The sequence below is a fragment of the Phacochoerus africanus genome, chromosome 10 (genome assembly GCF_016906955.1).
Source record: "Phacochoerus africanus isolate WHEZ1 chromosome 10, ROS_Pafr_v1, whole genome shotgun sequence".
NCBI classification, from domain to species: domain Eukaryota; kingdom Metazoa; phylum Chordata; class Mammalia; order Artiodactyla; family Suidae; genus Phacochoerus; species Phacochoerus africanus.
In genome coordinates, this window is record NC_062553.1 from 18,745,660 (window position 1) to 18,766,809 (window position 21,150).

The 21,150-nt window shown below is 45.8% G+C and overlaps 1 protein-coding gene and 1 non-coding gene across 4 annotated transcripts in view; both read right to left on the reverse strand.

Annotated features, from left to right (window-relative positions):
- The window catches only part of CCDC149 (coiled-coil domain containing 149), a 102,991-nt gene that overhangs the window by 11,816 nt on the left and 70,025 nt on the right, over positions 1 to 21,150 (reverse strand). For 2 of the 3 annotated variants that reach the window (XM_047798194.1, XM_047798196.1), the window contains 7 exons: positions 19,371 to 19,487; positions 18,123 to 18,295; positions 17,316 to 17,388; positions 15,816 to 15,900; positions 12,800 to 12,944; positions 2,585 to 2,661; positions 1,168 to 1,200 (listed from right to left, as the gene is read on the reverse strand). In XM_047798194.1, coding sequence (XP_047654150.1) covers positions 1,168 to 1,200; positions 2,585 to 2,661; positions 12,800 to 12,944; positions 15,816 to 15,900; positions 17,316 to 17,388; positions 18,123 to 18,295; positions 19,371 to 19,487 — 703 coding nt within the window. The remainder of the gene's footprint in view (positions 1 to 1,167; positions 1,201 to 2,584; positions 2,662 to 12,799; positions 12,945 to 15,815; positions 15,901 to 17,315; positions 17,389 to 18,122; positions 18,296 to 19,370; positions 19,488 to 21,150) is intronic. The other variant, XM_047798195.1, reaches the window with a different exon arrangement.
- Positions 5,824 to 5,930, reverse strand: LOC125110451 (U6 spliceosomal RNA). The gene has a single exon (XR_007130627.1). It is a non-coding gene; the product is annotated as a U6 spliceosomal RNA (small nuclear RNA).

The following is a 21,150-nucleotide window of genomic DNA, read 5'->3' on the forward strand; positions in this document are numbered from 1 at the left end:
ATTATTCACCTTACTTCCCTAGTGGGGCTGTCGATTCCTGGAGGGGGCAAGAGGCATGTCTAGAATGCCTGATACAGAACTGAATTCACAAAGTTGATGCTCAAAAAGGTATCAGCATATTATGGGCCACTGATCCTTTCGAGGTGCTAGCAAATGAGAGAGCTAGCAGGAGCTCCCGTCATGGCTCAGTGGGTAATGAATCCGACTAGGAACCATGAGGTTGCGGGTTCCATCCCTGGCCTTGCTCAGTGGGTTAAGGATCCGGCATTGCCATGAGCTGTGGTGTAGGTCACAGACACGGCTCGGATCCCGAGTTGCTGTGGCTCTGGCGTAGGCCGGTGGCTACAGCTCCGATTAGACCCCTAGCCTGGGATCCTCCATATGCCGCGGGAGCGGCCCTCAGAAGGCAGAAAGACAATAAATAAATAAATAAATACATACATACATACATACATACATACATACATATATACATAAATAAAAAATAAGAGAGCTAGCAATCCTCTGAAACCACTGAGATTCAGCCCCTCCAGCTGGCTGAAATGGCATGCTTTGGCTCTTATTTGGGAAAGAGGAGGGGGAAGAATGAAAGGAAGAAGTGGCAGAAGAAAAGGAGGCAGGAGAGGAGGAGGGGGAGCAAGAAGAGGAGGAGAAGAAAAGAAAAGAACAGAGCTCTTCTCCCTTTGCTATTCCGTCAGTCAAATGGAGACCACAGGGTCATGGGCAGACAGAAGGGACTGGTCTGATTTGCCCTGAAAGCGGCCCCTCCCTCCCTCCCTCTCACCAGGGTTTGAAAATGATCATAAGGTGACGCTCCACGGCACCCTCCTTCTTCACTGCACGAGGGCAGCGCTATTGCCATGACGTAGACTTTGTCAGAGGAGGGACTTGCCACTCTTTTTTTCTGTCCTCCCACTTTGTACCAATGGGGAGGCCAGAGTTTAGAACAAACCCGGCTACGGCATAAAATCCATTCAGCCACCACCCTCAAAGCTAATTTTACCATTTGATATGTGCTTTGTGCTAATTGAATTCTCTCTTTCAATTGACTATTCTGATCAGAAGAGTGCAAGGCTACCGAGAATGCATTTCTATTTATTTACATGCAAGGATGACGTGGATGCACGGCTATTAGCCACAAACACAGATATTTCAAAGAGAACATACTCCCAAATCCCACGGAAACATTGTAGCTCAGGCCTTCAGGAAGCAAGAAAAAAAAAAAAGGAAAGAAACAATTGTTATTGTATGGTTGCGATTCTAACCAAGACCAAACAACAGCAGAGCTAGAAAATTCTCAGCATTCTTCCATTTATTCAACTTCCATCTTTTTACATAAGTTGTAGAAATAAAACATTGTGAAATCTCACTCAGTCATTTGGAGAGAGAGAGAGAGAGAGAGAAAACAAGCTCCAGTCCATGCACAGAAATAGCAATCTGACTGCACAAATAAACGATAAATTTGCCTGACTGTGTTGGAATTCAATGCAATAAAAGAAAGGCCTTCAAAGAAGATAAGGTTTTAACTGCATCCAAAGGTTCTTGTGCAAAATGGATCATTCAAATCCCCAGGATGGCACTTGCCACTAATTAAGTCTGTTAGGTCTTTTGACATCAAGTTGAAGGAATCTCTGCTAAAAATTCCAATTTATAAAACACACTTCCAGGCAACCTAAGGAGGCTCTTCGGATCGACATTAAGAAAACATGTGGTTTTGTCCATGTCCCTGTGGCAATTTTCACTTCTCATAGTTACAAGGAAGCAACTGATATGATTCAAGGGTAGAGAAGGGTTTGTGCAGAAAGGTTAAGTAACTAAAAATATATGTACAAAGTTGCTTCCAGGGAAAGAGGAGGTGGTAGAAAATGATAAATACAAGTTTCTGGAGAATGTAAAGAGAAAGGCAAATAGCTGACCGGGGGTCTCACGAAGCGGTATTTTACAAAGACAAACGGGGATAAATATAGCTAATTAAATGAAACATCCGTTTCTTCTACACTCTGAGCAACTGCAGGAGAAAAGAAAAATCCCCAAAGGAAAATTTTGATTTAAGTATCAAACGGGATGGGGGAAGCGAGGAGGAGGTTGAAAGTGCACTTGGGTTAGAACAATGGTCGGAGCTTATATTCATTTTTAGGACGGATGATTAAATTGAACAAGTCTTTGTCAGTTCGTACCTTCATTTTTAGAACCGATGATTACATAGAATAAATTTTTATAAGTCCTAACATTCATTTTTAGAGGTGATGATTAAATTGAACAAATCTCTATAAGACACCTATGGGTAAAAAAAAGGAAGCAATTTACCAGATTCACAAAAGCTAAAAATAAAATAAATACAGACATATACAATGACAATTTCGGAATTTAGGTTAGCAAAGCTTCATAGTTCCACAGATGAGAGTTCGCATATTTATGATTTTTTTCTGATTTCCTCCAAAAAGATGGTCTTTAAAACACTGTGGAGTTCTCAGCAATGATCTTCAAATAATAGAACATTAAAAAGGTAAAAATCTGCTCAGCAAGTTATGGGAGAGCATCCTTTTTTTAAAAAAGAAAACAATCTTCATGAAGTTCTGCTTACCTGGAAGACTCCATAAACCAGAAACTTCCAGGGTTCTTAATTTTTTCTCCAGTTCAGCCACTCGATTCCCTAGGATTCTGGAAAAGGGGAGAAAATGGCAGGAAACAATGAATATCTATTTCATCAGCTCTCAGGGCTCTGAGCAGCCTACCTGGAAAGTCCACCATAGCACTCATAGAAAATGTTTTGAGATTTAAGATACATGCAGAAGATATGTGCACGCATTTGTCTGTGTTTACTACCCACACGATACTCTATTGAAAGTACACCTAGGAGTTCCCATCATGGCTCAGCAGAAACAAATCTGACTAGTATTCAAAAGGACACGGGTTTGATCCCTGGCCTTGCTCAGTGGGGTTAAGGATCTGGCGTTGCAGTGGCTCTGGTGTAGGCTGGAGGCTACAGCTCCGATTGGACCCCTAGCCTGGGAACCTCCATATGCTGTGGGTGCAGCCTTAAAAAAAGACAAAAAAAAAAAGAAAAAAAAAGAAAGAAAGAAAGAAAAAAAGTACATGTAAGACTATAAAGGGAATGATTAAAAATGATTTTAACATATGAAAATGTTGCCATTCCAGTGAATTTTCTCCTGCAAAGGTAACTGGAAAGCCAAACGATGCTCCCAACATTGTCCCAACATCTTACATCACTTCCATCTGGGAACCGCTCATTGCGCATTGTGTTAACTTTAAACACTCCTAGTGGTATCACATCTTGATTCTTCGAAGGTGGAGCTGTTTTAGAAGAACCCAATCTAACAAATAAGATGGAAGAACATGCTTGGTAATGTTACTTCAAGTCAATCAAATAATAAGATCAGCCTCGTTAGACCTAACCTATGTCTTACGACGTCTGTCTCCTTGATTTCTAGCGTAGTGCCTGGTAGATGGTAGGTGCTCAATAAATATACTTGATTAAATAAATGCTTTCCTTTCTTCTTTCTTTTTTTTCCCCCCGTGGGCTGGGATGATCTCTGGAGAGAATTTAAAAGTTGGCATTTCAAAAGCAGTAATGACACAACCACCAGAATAATGAGGTTGCCTTCCAAGGTGACCATTCTGACTCATCATGGTGTGTAAGATCTGGAACGTGTATTGGCAAAGATTCCACTGTGTGCTTGGAAGCCAAACTTGGTCTACAGGCCCAGAAAGACATAAAGGGGGGGGGGGGCGCATATTTCCCCTCCTTCACGCTACACAAAATTAAATAGAGTGGGGAAATGATTTGATCCTCGTTGAATACTGCAATCACTTTTTGTTGGCCTGGAAATGGAAAAGCCACTCTTTACCTTGGGGGGATTTTCTTGGCACTTGCTAAAAGGATGCGGAAATCACCTTTATAGCAATGTTTCAAATCCTTTCAGCAGGAGAAACCGGAGCCCCAGAATTGTTCTTCTACCTCCCTTATATTCCAGAGACAGCTTACACACCCACATACATACTGAAACATGAATATGTATATAGCTGCACACATATATGGCTTTGAATTCAGCCTTATTTTACCTGAATTGACTTGCAGCATCTTAATTAATATTCCCTTTGAGTTCACAGGAAAAAACCCTCTTTGACATTCCCATGTGTGGTTTTGTTCATCTAGATACTTAGTGCTGTTTTCTTTGCTTCTTTTCTTGAGTCTTAAATTCTGCATAGTCTTTATCAATTACTTTCAATTTTCACTCCATTTGTTGGGTCTATTCTGCTTTCATGTCTCTGACCCTTCAATAAACACCATTCTTCGTAATCTCGCTTTCAATATTTCGCTCAGACCTTCTGATCCGAGTTCCCTTTTCAGCAGCTGATGGGTTTGAGATGCAATCACAGCCATGTTCAAGTTGATGCCTGCTTCTTAACGAGATCAGATCATCTGTGCGGGGCGGCCTCTTGGAAACAAAAGATAAGGCTTAACTCTTCTGTGGACACCGAAGGATGCCGTCAGGGCAACGTTCAAAGGCGTGGTGAAGAGACATTTGCTTGTATTTGTTCTGATGTTCCTGGATAATGCAGGCATGTCTTCCGGAAGAGGGATGAGCTGAATTTGCTGGTGTCCCCAACCATCTACTGCCAGGGACTCTGCCTGTTTGTCAAGGCTGATGGCTTTGTGCTTTAGCCTGACGTAGCATTGGATGCAGGGCCAGAGGTAGTAAAATGGACTGGTAGAAGTTGCAGTTGTAGTAACAGTAGTAAAAATGCCATCAATAACACTAACGACTCCACAACAGTTAACACAAATAGCAACTCATCTTTCCTGAGTCCCTGGTCTGAGTCAGGGCCCCTGCCAAACACCTAGGGAAGGTGCCTTTTCTTATCTGACCTGAAAAGGCTCTGCAGCATAGATGTATTTTTATCCTTCTTTTATACATGAGGATCCTAACAGTCAGAGAGGTTCAGCTGCTTGTCCAAGGACACACAGTTCATCTCACAGCTGTGTCTTTTCTCACCCGCCATACTCTGCTGCTCCCTTTTGAAAACAGAGGCGTGGAAGTTAGTTAACTTAACCTAAACCAAATGCGGAACTCAGCTGGTAATGTGTCTGGATGTTTAATCTATACCTCAGTTTGCCTCCAAAGTGAATGCCCTTAACCCCAGAATGGCACTAGAAAACCAGCATTCTCATGCGCCCAAAGCAAGATCTTTTTAAAACGTGTTCATAACTGAAATAGGGAGGCAGCCGCAGCTGGACTTGCCGAATACAACCTAAGATGCTTCAAACGACAGAGGGCCTTCCTGACTGGCTTCACATTGAGCAGATATGGCAGGGGATCCACTGAACACGGTGTGATGAGCCCAGGGAGAGAGGGGGATGGCCTGAGTCGTTTTCACTGGTAGAATCCAAAGATGGAGACGGCAGAAGATCTTGCGACAATCTATGAGGTAGCTCTTATTATATTTATTTTGCAGGTAAGGGCACCGAGATTCAGAGAGGCCACTTGACCAGCCCTGGGTGGCACAGCTGGTAAGTGGAGGGTCTAGAATCAAAACCTGGGCCTTAAAATACACAAGTCCTTCAGCCGGACTGTGGAGACATGAAGATGAAACAAAAGATGAATCCAGGTGGCTTAGGGGCCCAGACTATGAATGCTCTTGCTGCCGTATTGAGAAAGTTGAGGCTTTTTTTTTTTTTTAAGAGTTCCATGATTAGTGGTTTTTAATATATCTGCTGGCATAATTTGGCAATCCACACCATGGCACATAGGTTACACAGGTTATCCCTTTACAAACAGTCCGTAATTCCAGTAGTACAGTAAAAATATGGAACGCGTCACGAAATTGCGTGTCATCCTTGTGCAGGGGCCGTGCTAATCTTCTCTGCATCGTTCCAATTTTAGTATATATGCTGCCGAAGCAAGCACAAGTTGAGGCTTTTATTCCTTGGCCACAGGGAGATACTGAAGGGTTTTAAGCAGAAAAACAGCATAAGGAGGTTTAGGAAGATTGTTTTTGCTGTGGGCTGAGAATGAACTGGAAGGAGTATGTATAGATGCAGAAAGACCAGTTAGGAGGGTGTCGTGCATGGCAGTGATGAAGATGGCCCCAGACAAGGCCCTGGGGATGCAGGGCCACCAAAGGAGTGAAATAATAATGAGGAGGCATGGAGTTCACATCGTGGCGCAGGGGAAACGAATCCGACTAGGAACCATGAGGTTTCCGATTCGATCCCTGGCCTCGCTCAGGGGGTTGGGGATCTGGTGTTGCCGTGAGCTGTGGTGTAGGTCGCAGACATGGTTTGGATCTGGCGTTGCTGTGGCTCTGGTGTAGGCTGGAGGCTACAGCTCCAATTCGACCCCTAGCCTGGGAACCTCCATATGCCATGGGTGTGGCCCTAAAAAGACAAAAAAAAAAAAAAAGAAGAAGAGGCAGATGAGGAGCTGGAGGTGCCTATGGGACATTGGGTGGACAGTTGGGCATCTGAGAGCGCAGAGACGGGAGCGCAGAGACGGGAGTGCAGGCTGGAGTGGGTCTATACTCCCCCACGAGTGGGAGGAATCAGAAGAACCTGGGACCAGAGTATCACCTGCGTAAGGTGAGAAAGGGCTGGAGATATGCCAGGTGGAGAGGGAAGAGGAGCGCCAGGGCCAAGTGCGGAAGGGGAGAGAGAGCTCCAGGTGGCGCAGCGCGGTCAGGCTTGTCTGATTCTAGAACAGGGTCACACAGGGTGGAAAAAGGCAGCTGAGAAGATGGGCCCAACCCTTGAGAGATCTGTTTCAGGACAGGGGAAGGAGTGAGATCCAGAATCCAAGTGACAGGGTTGAGAAAAGCAGACTATGAAAAAGTTGAAGCAGTGCGTGTACATGACTCTTCAAGGGTTTAGCAGGGAATCCAAGGAGACAGCCAGGGCAGCAGCTTGAGGCGTAAACAGGCTCAAGAGAGGATTTTTTTTTTTTTTTGTAGGATGGGGGAGATTTTAAAATAAGGTTTTTTTTTTTGTTTTTTTGGGGTGTTTTTTTGGGGGGGCTGCACCCATGGCCCATGGAAGTTCCCAGGCTAGGGATGGAATCAGAGTTGCTTACAGCACAGCCACAGCAAGGGCAGATCCGAGCCGCATCTTCAACCTACACCACAGCTCACGGCAATGCCGCATCCTTAACTCATTGAGGGAGGCCAGGGATGGAACCCAAGTCCCTATGGAAAATAATCGGGTTGTTACCATTGAGCCACATGGGAATTCCCTAAAATAAAGTTTTTATTTAGTTGTGGCTTGTTTTAGGAAAGGGATATGTCAGCATATGTCTACCTAGAAGTCTAGAAAAATCCTCAAGACACCAGGCTTCTAGATAGATTTCCAGGAGCAGGTAGTGATGACAACGTCATCAGAGGGGATCTGCAAAGACAGGACTAACTCGGGAAAGGCCACCACAGGCAGCAGGAATCTCTGAGTGAGGGTCCTGGGGGCAGCCTGATCCCATAGAGGAAGAGTTGGCTGTGGCTGGACTCAGACTAGAGATGACCCTACCCCCACCTCTGCCCCAGGAGACCTGCTTTTGACTCTGCTCTGATCCATGACAGCTCGTGCTGCTCCCAAGATCTTCAACTTCCAAGCTGCGTGCCATTGGCCAAGGAAGGGAGAGAGCAGTGAAGAGTCTTAGGCACAGCACAGAGGGTAGGGAAAGGCCAGCACGTCCTCCACCACCACTTCCGCCGCCACCCCACCACCGGCAGAGTGATGGCTTGCTGGGGAGGGCTGGAGAAGCAAGCGTGGTGTCCCGCGTGCGAGACAGTGCTCTTAGCATCTGCCTCTCCTATCAATGCCCTGCCATCACAAGACACATGAACCACATCCCTTTACCAACAGCTAGGCAACTGCAAATCTGGCAACAAGTACCTTGAGCAAAATGTTTATGAATTGAACGGCCTCTCAAAATGCAAAGTCCTGGGTTTGCTCATCAATTCTTTGATATGGCTCCCACTGGGACTTCTCAGCATTGGCAGGGTGGTGGTGGTGTAGGTAGTGGGTGGGGAAGGGGGGGAAGGGAGGGAGGTAAGTGCCAGGCAGTGGAAACCAGTAGGGGGGACACATGCTTACAGGCATAAACGCCTGTATGCCCATGGCTATTGCTCCACCCAAACCAAACTATTGTATTATTCTAGTTACAACACGCTAAATCATGGGGGATAAGAGCAAGCACACCAAATTCGCATTTTATTCTTAGCCCCCACTCCATCTGCTGTATAATTTGTTTCTTTTGATACTCCCCGCTAAAACATTTATCGAGAGTATGAAGCTTAAGCCCCTCAAAGCATTAAAAATGGCACATTAGGTGCTTTATGTACTGATAGGAAGCAATCTTCAAGATCTATTGTTATGGGAGAAAAAAGCAAGGTGGAGGACAGTGGAAAAAACTTTTGTTGATGAATACAGGTACCATTTTTTTTAAAAAAAGAAAAAACCTCTATCTATATAAATATATGTGAGTATTTGTGTGTGTCTGTGTAAATGTATAATGCATTTGCTTCTATATGCATCCTTGGAGAAGATACATAAAAAAATGAGGAATGGTGGTTTCTTCCAGGAAGGGGAATTGGGTGGCTGAGAGATAATAGTAGTTTGGAGATATACTGTTGTTTAACCTTTTAAAATGTGAACCATCAGATGGCTCAAAATGATTAAATAATAGTTAGAAATGAAAAGGTGCACTAAAAAGGAAAAGGCCGGCAAAGTGAAAATGTCTGTCATTCTCAACAGAGGGCGGGAGCCCAGGGCCCCTGGCGATGGGTGTGGGCACAGTGGGGTACAGTAGGAAGGCATTAGGAAATCAATCTGTCACAAGAGAGGGGAGTGTCAGGCCAACAGCCTGGGAGACACCGAGTCTGGCAGGTGGAATTCAGCCTGGCTTTTCCACGGAGGCTCGTGTTGTCATCAGAACTGTAACTGGCAGGTGATGTAGGAGTGGCCTGGGAGGCAGTGGAGGAGGCGGCGCTGGGGTCTGCGGACGGAGGGTTGATGGGAGGACCTGCCCAAGGACAAGGGGATGGTCTGGGAAGAAGACAGCAGAGGGAAGGCGGGAGCCAGAGAAGGACCACAGCAAGCCCTGAGAAATTGCTATTGAGTAGCTGGATGCATGAAAACCACAGAGCTTCATGACCACTCTCCTGTGAGTATTAAGGGCACAGGAACAAAGAGTCTGAAGACGAATCGCTCATCCGTTCATCAAATAATCAGGAACCCCCGCTGTGGGCCCAGCCCGTTCTACATACAGGGAGAGGACAGTGACCAAAATGGACCAACATTCTGGCCTTGGGACAGCTTCAACCCGAGTGATGTGGCAGTTCGTCAAAACTAGGGATTAGGATGGTGAGCAGGACACATCCGTCAGTCTTCAAATCATGCTTTAAATGCTACATAAGATTCTGCCTTATGGATTTATTGTAATCTTAACCATTCTCCAAATTAAAAGTATTTGGGTTATTTCCATTTTTTTTTTCACTCTTATATTAAATGAACTCACAGTAACCCCTCTTAGGTATACATCTTAGGACATCATTCTGATTTTTTTTTCTTCAGGATAAACTCTTAGAAGCAGACTCTCTGGGTCAAAGGCACAAGCATTTTAAAGTATCTTAAAACATACTAAGGAATGGGTGCTCCAGACTCTAGACTCAGGGAATTTGGGAAGCTGAAAAAAATATCAGAGGACACTGTCAACCTGACACTTGGAAATGTGGGTTTTGCTCTTGAAGACGAGGTGGGGGGCGGGGAGACAAGAATTCTAGGAAAAGTCTGGAGAGAATGAGAAGCAAAGACAGAGGGAATGAGGTTCTTCCTCCTCCCCCCACAACCCCTCCCCACTGCACCCACCTTACCCCCACTGGCCCCTGGGTCGGGTAAGAAGGTGGGAGACCAAAGAAAAGGCAGGGGGGCTTGGGTGGAAGGAGGAAGGAGCAGGGAACCAGGCAGCAGAGAGCGTTGGAGGAATCCACGAAGATGGGTTTCAAGATGGGAAGTGGGATGCAGAGAAATTCTAGATGAAAGAGGCTCAGAAAGTGGGGTTGGGGGGTACTGGGGACCTTCAAAGGAAGATTGCCATGGGAGATTCAAAAGCCGTCTTGGGAGGTATTAAAGCCAAAGTGATCTTCTGTTCCTGCCCATGGCATCCCCAGAGGCTTATCAAAATCCAGCATCCTGACATGCCCTCCAGAAACCTCCTGAATCTGCATTTCTAAACAAGCACCCCCTCCAAGTAATTCTCACAAGAGTGCCCCGCAGAACACACTCCAAGGGGGTGGCTGTTGAAGAGCTAGAGGTGGCCTCCTGTTTGCAAAGCTTTGAGGTGAATTGCATTCATGGGAACCCTCTAGGAGGTTCAAGAAGATCCAGGAGGCTTCTGGGTGAAGGTGCAGAAGCAGGAGGAGGGGCAGAGGTTGAAGAGGGTGAAACAGGAGGTCACAGGAGAGCGGGGCCCCAGAGGAGGGGAGGTGGTGTGGACCAACAGGAAGGTGCGTTTTTCAGAGACAGGAGGACGGGGGTGGAAGACACTGGTCGCGAGGGCACGGTAAGCCTTGGGGCTCAGAGAGGCAGGACCTGTTTTCTCAGCAAAGAGGAGCCGAGGTCACCCGCTGAGAAGAGACTAGGGTTTAGAAGACCCGAGAAGGTTTGAAAGAGCCCCAGTGGGTGCTTTAGAGGGAGCCCGTGAGGACACAGCGGGCTCCTGGGAACAGAGGGTGGGGGATTCTTCCTGAACAAGACAGACCTCGTGCCTATTCTGGGGAGATTCCCATTTCTTCTCTCTCCCATGAGAAGTGTCTCCATTTGAGCATCTGGCTCTTTCAGTCCCTGGTGAAGATTTCCTTTAAAGGAATTTGTAAGACTTTTATCAATAAATTCCCCTTGGCATCCTTGCCTCTATTCCCCCCACGGCTCCCTGCTTTCTTTTGTCTATATATCCTGATCTCCCACATCGTCTTCCCTTCACCCATGACCTCTCGTTTTCCTATGAGCTTTTCTTTACAATACTCTCCACCATTTTCCAGTTGCTACTCTCCCTGTGCCCCCCCCCACTTGCCAGGCCCCCAACCCCTGCCCCTTTCCTTCTTGTTGGACGCCCACCATTTAGCACCTCCTCCCAGATTCCACCCTTAAATCTGGGTTCCTTGCATGGGCCTTCCAAGCAGGGCAGTTACGTAATCTGCAGGGCCGAAGGCAATGTGAAAATTCAGGGCCCCCTTGTTAAAAAACGATGAAGAATTTCCAGATGGGACCCCATGTGGCTGGGGCTGTGGTGTAGGCCGGCAGCTGCAGCTCTGATTCGACCCCTAGCCTGGGAACATCCATATGCTGCAGGTGCAGCCCTAAAAAGAAAACAAAAAAAAATCAAGATGGCGACCATGGAGCATTAGACCAAGAGCACGGCCTTCTGAGCACCGGGCCTTGTGTGGCTGCCCTGGAAGCCCACCTTGTTGGCCATGTTTGTGGCTTTACTTTATGGTTTATCCATCATTCTTTGAACACTTCCGATGTTGCTTCTGCCGTCGCTGCTACTTAACTTGCTTGATTTTGCCCAACACAGTCAACACGTGTATAGTAACCAAATAAGACATCCTATTTGAGAAATAAAGCATTGCCTGCCCTATCAGCCATCGAAGCCATCCCCGAGGGTGAGCCCGGAGGGAGCTCAGGTAGGAAACAAACAAGATCTGCCATCTAACAGCCATCGGACTGCAGCCACCCCAAGGGGGCAGCTGGAGGAGACACAGGATACTGGCCCCTGATGCTGAGCTGCATGTCCAAGGAAGGAGGTCAGCCAGCCCAGCCTCTTGCATCTTCCCATACAAAGAAAAGCGCCAACTTCCTTAACTGGAGATCTCTAGTTTTCTGTTACTAACAGCAATCTTTTGTTCCGAATACCAGGCCTTTATTGCAAACCTCCTGTATATCCTAGCTCCCCACTCGCCTTCCTGGAGCAGTTTTCTTTGGGTTCCTTGATATGCTGCTTCCTGGGCTTGCAGTCCTAAGAACGTCTGCCGACTAAAACAGAACCGTCAAGTGTCAGGTTGTGCTTTTTTTTTTTTCAATTGAAGTATTTTAATTATCGTTCCTTTTCAACACTTTGGTGGTGGTCGTGGTGGTGGTAATCTGGAAAAATGGCCTGAGAGTCCCTTCTAGGCCCAGCTGCCTATAAGCTGATGCTTGGGTGTTCCTGCTGTTCAAGAGCCCAGAGAGCCATTCAGTGAGGTTACAAAGGTGCAAGGAGGTGCCTCCTCTAAGGGAGGCCTGGAGGAGAGCAGGTTCCACTCCCTGGGTAAGCCTACTCTCAAAGTCAGTCATGGAGTTCCCACTGTGGGACAGTGGGTTAAGAATCCAACTTAACATGGGTTCGATTCCCAGCCTGGTGCAATGGGTTAAAGGCTCCTGCCTTGCCACAACTGCAGCACAGGTTGCAGTTATGGCTTAGACTCAACCCCTGGCCTGGGAACTTCCATATGCCAGGGATGCAGCCATAAATAATAAAAAAAAAAGTCAGTTGTAATATGCATTACTTTACTTGGCGAGTGGCTCTGAGTAAGGATTCAATAAGCAATAACCAGTTTTATTTCCTTATTGGTTCCAGCTGAGAGCCAAGATGTCAGAAGCACGGTTCTAGTTTGGTCCGTTTCCTTCCAGATTTGAGGGCTCTTCTTTCCTTCCCTTAAGACCTGCAATCCCATCTGGTTGCCACCCACTGCTGACAGCCATTGCCCCACAGAGCTCCTGCCCACCCTGCACCCAAGGGTCCAGCCCACCTACTTGTTGGTCTGCCTCTGGTGCTGGATCACCATGTTTTTCTCATGGATCGTCTCCAACAGAGCTGTTGCCAGAGATTTCAGATCAGAAATGGACTGTGGAGTGGCTGGGAGACTGCACCCGTGATCCTCGGAGAGCAGATCCTGGACTAGGTGAGATATAAAATGTACAACTCAGTCTTCAGTCCTTCTGGAACACCGGGATGCAAACCAATGCCAGTTCTTGCTCGATAATGAAGCTGGGATCAATTCTCAGCTTCTACAGGCTACTGTGTTGCAATGGAAGAGTCCACTTCAAGTGTCAAAAGTCAAACAAGGACAACAACAAAATCCAGCGTGAGGGTTAAAAAGAGAGGAGGGAGTCCTCATGGACTTTTATCAACACTTTTAAAATAAAAGGATGATACTCTTTTGCATTTGTCCAATATTTTATATTTTCAAAACACTTATACTGCCTAATACATTTGAGACTCAGAATTAAAAAAAAAAAAATAACCTGGAAAGGGTTATTTATTCCCATTTCATGGACAGAAAAGCAAGCTACTGATGGATTCAAAACATTAGCTGAAGGGCACACAGGCAGGCAAATGACAATGACTCTAGTTCTGAGCTGCTTGCCTTATATCCCAGCTTCCCACTGTGTGGTACCCTCGGGGCAGGGGTGGGGGGTGGGCAGGCAAGGTAACATAGGAGATTTAGAATTCAAAATATATTTTATATATGCATGTTTTCAGAAACTAAGAGATAACCCCCAAAGACAACAACCACGTGTACTCCTACCAGACGGGAAACAAAAGAAACAATAAAAATCTCTCGCTAGACATCTCTGTACACCATTTCCTATACGCCTGTATGTAGACACATAAATTCACACATTTCTCTTCAAAAATGGGAAAAAGCTCTGCTTTTTTCACTTAACCTTATGTCTCCTCATGCGTATCTACTAAAATATAAAATGTAACGGCTGCCTAGTACTCCATGCACAGATCTATAGTAATTGATTTAATTACCACTGGACTTTTATGTTGTTTTCAATGTACTTTTTAAAACTCTTATAACTAATGTAGGAATAACTTTCTTGAGGCAAAATGCTTGCATACATCTGCAGTTATTTCTTGCTGGCTCAAAGGAGATCAGTTTAAGGCTTTTCATTACGGGTTGCCAAGTGATTCTAGAGAAAGGTTGTGCCAGGCTGACCGCTGTGCCATGGTGTTTGAGTGTGGCCAGCATCCCCCACATCAGTGACAGGACTGGGTCTCAGCATTCAAAGATGCTTGGCTATCGAGGGCATCCAGAGCTATTCCTAGATGGGCCACTTCACATTTCTATCAAGTTTTGTAGTTTTCTTTTTAAAAACAATTCTAGGGTGTCCTTTTCTAGTGGAGTGAAAAACAAAAGTTTCCTGGAAGTGGTCTAGGTTATTAGGTAGGCTGGAGATTCAGTAGTTTAAAAAAAAAATCCAGGAGTTCCCGTCGTGGCACAGTGGTTAACGAATCCGACTAGGAACCATGTGGTTTCGGCTTCGGTCCCTGGCCTTGCTCAGTGGGTTAACGATCCAGCGTTGCCGTGAGCTGTGGTGTAGGTTGCAGATGCAGCTCGGATCCCGCGTTGCTGTGGCTCTGGAGTAGGCCAGTGGCTACAGCTCCGATTGGACCCCTAGCCTGGGAACCTCCATATGCCACGGGAATGGCCCAAGAAATAGAAAAAAAGACAAAAACCAAAAACCCAGAGTTCCCGTGGTGGCACAGCTGAAATGAAATCGACTCGGAGTTCCCGTTGTGGTGCAGTGGAAACGAATCCGACTGGGAACCATGAGTTTGCAGGTTTGATCCCTGGCCTTGCTCAGTGGGTTAAGGACCTGGCATTGCCGTGAGCCGTAGTGTAGGCCGAAAATTCGGCTCAGATCTGGCATTGCTATGGCTCTGGCGTAGGCTGGCAGCAACAGCTCCGATTAGACTCCTAGCCTGGGAACTTCCATATGCCTTGAGTGTGGCCCTAGAAAAAGACAATTAAAAAAAAAAAGGAAAGAAAGAAAGAAACGAATCTGACTAGGAACCATGAGGGCACAGGTTCAATCCCTGCCCTCGCTCAGTGGGTTAAGGATCCGGCATTGCGGTGAGCTGTGGTGTAGGTCACCCAAGCGGCTTGTATCTGATGTTGCTGTGGCTGTGATGTAGGCTGGCAGCTGTAGCTTCAGTTGGACTCCTAGCCTGGGAACCTCCATATGATGCAGGTGTGGCCCTAAAACAAAACAAAACAAACACCAAACCAAAACAAACCCACTGTAGAGCTGATGAGGACTGCCACATGATCCTGGCAAACCTGCACTCCAGCAAGCTCAAAGCAGGCCAGCCCAGCTCCGCCCACTTGAGACTTCCGTTTAGAACTGAATCCCCAAATATTAAGTGTCAGAAGCAAGCTCTCTGCTATTTATTCCTCTGACAGTTCCTGGAAGATCATTATTTTTCATTGGCATTGACAAGAAAGAGGAACAAAATTGCAATCAATAAAAGCTTCTTTGAAAAAGGCACATGTGCCATGATAAAATGATTTTTAGCAGCTCTGAGACTTTTCTAGTCTGGTCATAGAGGCCAGGAAAGGAGAAACTTGAGGAAGATGGAACAGACACTTGGAGAGGCTCATCTGGTGATTAGAGAAGGGAAAACATTCTGGAAAGGAGAGCATGGTTAGGGGAATAGTTGCAAACGGAGTCTAGTCATTAGAGAAATCTCTAATACAGCAGTCCTGGAGCCAGCATGAGCATCGACTGGGGACTTTTTAGAAATGCATATTCTCTGGGCTCACCCCAGACCCACACTGTTAGAAAGCCTGAGGTGGAGTCCAGGAAGCTGAGTCTTAATAAGCCCTCCAGGAAATCCTGACGCAGGCGGAAGTTGCGAGGGCAGGGGCGGTGACTGCTTTAAGAGTTACCACGGTGCCCAGTTTACAAAATGAGGTGTGCACCCAGGGTGCTGGCATTCGGGGATCCTAAGTGGCCCCTTCCTGAACATGACCCCTACCTTGCTTTGCAGACAGGACTCCAGTCAAGGCACTGCTGCTGGATTTACCCTGGCCTTTGGAATTTTTCCGTCTCTCGAGAGCATTCTAAAGCAGCATTGGGAGAAAACAAAAACCTCCGTCAGAAAAGCCAGTAAGGGAAGAACTCCTAACCACAGAAGGGCCATTCTCCCACCTAGCACACGAGAACTCTTCGCAAACTCCAAATGCTGGCCCGACGTTGAAAATTCAGAGTCCCTGCCAAAGAGTTATGATTTTTATGGACCTGGTAAAGAGTTTTTTTTTTTTTTTTTTAAGTTGGTGCCCAGCAGAATTACAGCAATTACATCCTCCTATATATAGAAGGCACTCGATGCATATTGGCTAAATTAAATCAAATCTGAAGCAAGAACTCAGTCTAAAAGTGTGAAGTCCCTAGTTATGGAAACCTCTTCCGAATAGACATGAGATAAAGAATAGGTTGACTTTCATGGACCAATGCCAAAAGACTGTTACTGGTGTCTGGAAGGATTCTGAAGCTGGACTGGAGAAAGGGCCATGATTGATGAATGAAATCTGCCATGGACCCAAGATTAAGGAAGTGCATATGTGTCATTCCTAGAACAGACCGTTACGTTAAAACTGATATGTGCTATACAGCCAGTGTTTGGCACACAGACGTGAATAAATGCTGTTAAGCGAAGGCATACACACATTTTTTAAATTATGTATTAATTATACAACTTTAAACGCTGTATTCTTCTTTGGCTCTGGGTGTATATATAGATGGGTGTACACGCAAGCGTGGCCCCCAGAGAATGGAAAAGGAAGAACAGCACAGAGGCGTCTGAGAAAAAAGGCCAACGTCCAAAGCCAGGGAAATGAGACGGCTCTCCCCAGCATGGAGACCGCGATAAAACTTCACCCTCAGGAAGAGAAATCAATCTATTTTCAAAGCAGAGAAACCCAGGAGATTTTTCTAATTATAACACTTAACAACGAACATCTGCAGAAATAGATATTATCTAACTAATGGCGCTGGAATGAGTCTAAATAACAGTGGGGCGAATTTAAACATTCTGTCCTTTCAGTGTGACTCGGACATTATCGTGGAGATTGCGATTTCTCATCTTTATTTCTTCATTGCTCGGAAATCATTTTCTTACGGATGATTAGGAGACAAAGAGCATCTGATGACAGAACATTTTCTAGAGAAGCCGGATAAGAAAACTCATTTAATATGGGAACCAAGGCTGTAAAGAGGCCACGTCCAGACTCTGGTGGGCTCGCTGTACCCTGTGCAGATAACAGCAGCGGAAGCAGATTCGGTAAAAGCTGCTTGTATTGTGGTTGCTGTTTGGGGTTTAAGTCTTACTGACGCCTTCGTTAAAAACTCTTATGGGACTCTATCTGGGAGGGCAGGCAAGCACTAGAATATCTCTGGCACATAAAAGAGAATTAAAATAGAATGACATTTAGATGTATAGGAGTGAATCATCACCATCATCGTCATGCTTTTCTACCTTGTATTTGGCAATGTTAGATTTCAAGAGGTTGACCTCTTCGTGAAGTTGCTTTAATCTCTCTTGAAGGTACCTGGAAAAGCATTAGATAGATACAACTAAGAAGAGTTTGGGGACAAAATTAAAAAAAAAAAAATGCTTAAGTAGGAGAGGAAAAAAAGAAAACCACCCAAGAGCCATTCTTTACATACGATGCCTTCTCATCACCCAAAGGAGGAAAAGCAAAGTGCATCTTTGGGGCTTCTTCTTAAATGGCTGCGATCAAGGTCAAACACGCCCAAATCACAGACACCTCACTTTCCAAGAGCCCTCTGCAGAGACTCCCTCAGGGGTATCAACACAGTTTTCACAGAATTCCCATTAAGATGATGCCACTGGGAAGCGAGGCAGGAAGAGCCGACACCAGACACAGCGTTAAGTTAGTCACATATATACGTAGAAATGTGCCTCTGGGAAAAGAAACGGCTAAGGGAATCTCTCAGTTTATTTTCTTATTCTTTTCTGTCTTCCCTGATAGCAAAACCCAGCAGCTTTCACTGGTTCCCTACCCTTCTCATCCACCCGGGGAGGGCAGGAAGAAAGAGGGGATGAACCAGGTGTGTGAGCATATGTGGTTTTGCTTTTTTTTTCACCGTTACAATGAATGTGTGACAGGAATCTCGTGGTGTGAGGGTGGGGACTTTCCTTTCACTGTAAGGCAGTGTTCACACATGTAAACAGGGCTGCAAATAACTCCCAGCCTGCAGGTGCAGGTGCGTGGAGAGCCAGCATCCAACGTGGGCTTGGGCCCCGGGCCCGGCCACCCACCTGTTCTCCATGCACAGGGCGTCCACGTCAATGATACGGTTCTCGTGACCGCTCAGGATGTGGTTGAGCTCCTGGTTGAGCCTCTCGACTTTGTCCTGGTAGGAAGACCGCTCTTCTTTCACATCCTGAAGCTCGTCCACAGAGGCCTGCAGGTCGTGCTCCAGAGATTCGATCTGAAACCAAAGGAAGCGCCCCGACTCAAGGTGTTCTTCAGACGCGGCTTTATGGAGACGGAGCCTTCTGCTTTGCTGAGTGACTTTTAGAGAGCTTATTAATACCACTCGCTTGCTATAAAACGCTAAGCACCGCACACTGGAAAATGATAAAATGATAAAAGCAAGGGGACGACTTCTGGCCAGACACGTAATCTACCTAAGATGAGAGGGAAGCAGCAGCCTGGAAACTCAGAGCCCAGGGCTGACCCCCTGCAGCCTGCCCTCGAGCCGGAGGCTGGGAGAGGGCAAATCCAGACCTTGGGAACAACAGCCAGTGTCTTACAAATACAGACTTTTTCAAACCACTCTAGACCCAGAAATCTTGTTCTGCTCTTCAAAACCAATTAGTAAGGGAAGAAAAATGAAGTTGGGGCCCTCTAAGCTGTTCACTAACTAGGGCTCAGTACCCGTTGAGAGTCTGCCTAAAAAGCAACGCTCAGCATTTCAGCGGAAACTTGCAAATTAAGGCCAGTTTGTCACGTTCTCTCCCCATCTATCCTGGGTAAGGGGGGGATGTTCCCTGCTGTCTTTAGAGCAACGGCACCCAACGTAAGACAGCAGACCTGCTGGCGGCCAGAAACAGAAGAGGCTGCTTGGGAACCTAGCAGAGCACAGAAGCAGAAAATGCATTCAAACTGCATCTTTCTTCCTCCTTGGATCGCATCCCAGGCACCCCATACTCTCTGAGAAATGGGGGGGCACAATCTACCCTTCCTTGCATCATGCCCAGCTGTGTAAACACATCTCCTACTCTCTTTTTCTTTTTTTGGGCTATACCCAAGGCATATGGACGTTCCCAGGTTAGGGGTAGAACCTGAGCTGCAGCTGCTGGTCTATACCACGGGCACAGCAATGCCACATCCGAGCCGATCGGCCACCTAAGCTGCAGCTCACAGCAACACTGGATCCTTAACCCACTGAGCCAGGCCAGGGATCGAACCCACGTCCTCATGGGTCTAGTCAGATTCTTAACCCGCTGAGTCACAATGGGAAACTCCAACATCTCCCACTCTTTACAGATGTTGGCGGTAACCTGTTCCTTAGCTCTCTCCAGCTGCTGAACCAGATCTTCACGCTCGTGGGCCGCAAAGTGCCGCACACCAATTTCTTCATCTCCAAGCCTCTGTTTGGCAATTGTCATCCTCAAGAGCTGCATGTTCCATTGCAGGAAAAGAAGAGAGAGAGAGAGTTAAAATGAATAGATCCAAACAAACCCCCAAGCATACCAGGCATAAAGTGCAGGAAGATAAGCTTTTTTAAGAAATACTGGGAAGAGTCACAACACAAAGACATTTCCTGCCAGTATCATGAATTTAAAAAAAATTTAATTCACTACTGGATTCTGTACATGCATGCAGACATGTGTGCACACATACACTGTATGAGGCTTATGGGAACACAGGTCTGGCCATCTGGAGGTGGCTGTCCTGTGTAGCCTTGCCATAGTGAAGGAAAAAACTCTGGGTCTCTTTTATTTTATTTTAATTAATTTATTTATTTGTCTTTTTAGGCCCCACCCATGGCATATGGAGGTTCCCAGGCTAGGGGTCCTCCAATCAGAGCTACAGCTACCGGCCTACACCACAGCCACAGCAACATGGGATCTGAGCCGTGTCTGCAACCTATACCACAGGGCAGGGCAACGCCTGACTCTTAATCCACTGATCGAGGCCAAGGATGGAACCCATGTCCTCATGGATGCTAGTCGGGTTGGTTAACTGCTGAGCCGAAATGGGAACTCCCTCTTGGTCTTTTTTAAACTTAGCAAAGGTAACCAATCTTCAAAAAAGAAACAGACTCACAGACATAGAGAACAGACTTGCAGTTGCCAAGGGAGGAGGGAGGGAATGGGATGGAGTGTGAGGTTAGTAAATGCAAACTATTACACTTAGAATGAATAAGCAATGAGGTTCTACTGTATAGCACAGGGAACTATATCCAGTCTCTTGGGATAGAACATAATGGAAGATAACGTAAGAAAGGGCAGGTATACATGTGTATGACTGGGTCACTTGGCTGTACAGCAGAAATTGGCACAACAGTATAAATCAACTCGAATAAAAATTTTTAAAAATAAACTTAGCAAAGGTTAAAAAACAATAACACCGTGTTGGACAGGATCTGCTACAATGAGCATGCTCCCACATTCTTAACAGTTAGGTTATGTTATCAAGAGCCTTAAAAATGGCCCTACCCAATGAACCAGTAAGTCTACTTCTGATAATCTGGGCTCAAAATAATCCTAGAAATGGACTAGCTTTAGTTTAAAAAAAAAAAAGAATAAAGTAGATTGTGTAGTTCTTATAGAAAGAGTCAAAAAAAAAAAAACCCAGAAAAAAACAAACTAGAAACAATGTCTAACAATAGCGGAATGGCTAGCAAGTGATAATGCAATCAATCGATGGGCAAGACTGCAGCTGTTTGAAACGAGGGTGATGTGAACTACGTGCTGATGCCGCCATACTAAGTGGGGGGGAAGAAGCAGGAGACTTTTGTATGCCTTAGGACTGAAATTATACTAAGAACCCAAATACAAAAGAAAAACATGACCAAATACACTAAAATTTTTAAATGCGTATGTTTAGGTGCTATGAGACTGTACATGTGATCTGTTCTAACTTTTAAAATAAGTATAAATGAATTTCATAATGTACTTTTAAAATGTTTTCAAATCCCTAGAAATTAAATTCTAGTTCTCAAAACGTAATTTTCTAAAAGATCCCAGTAGAAACTTGGCTTTCCCAGACTCTGGGGCCAAGCTCTGCGTGTAGCTCCAAACCCCCAGCAAAGCCATGATGGAAACTATGTTAGGG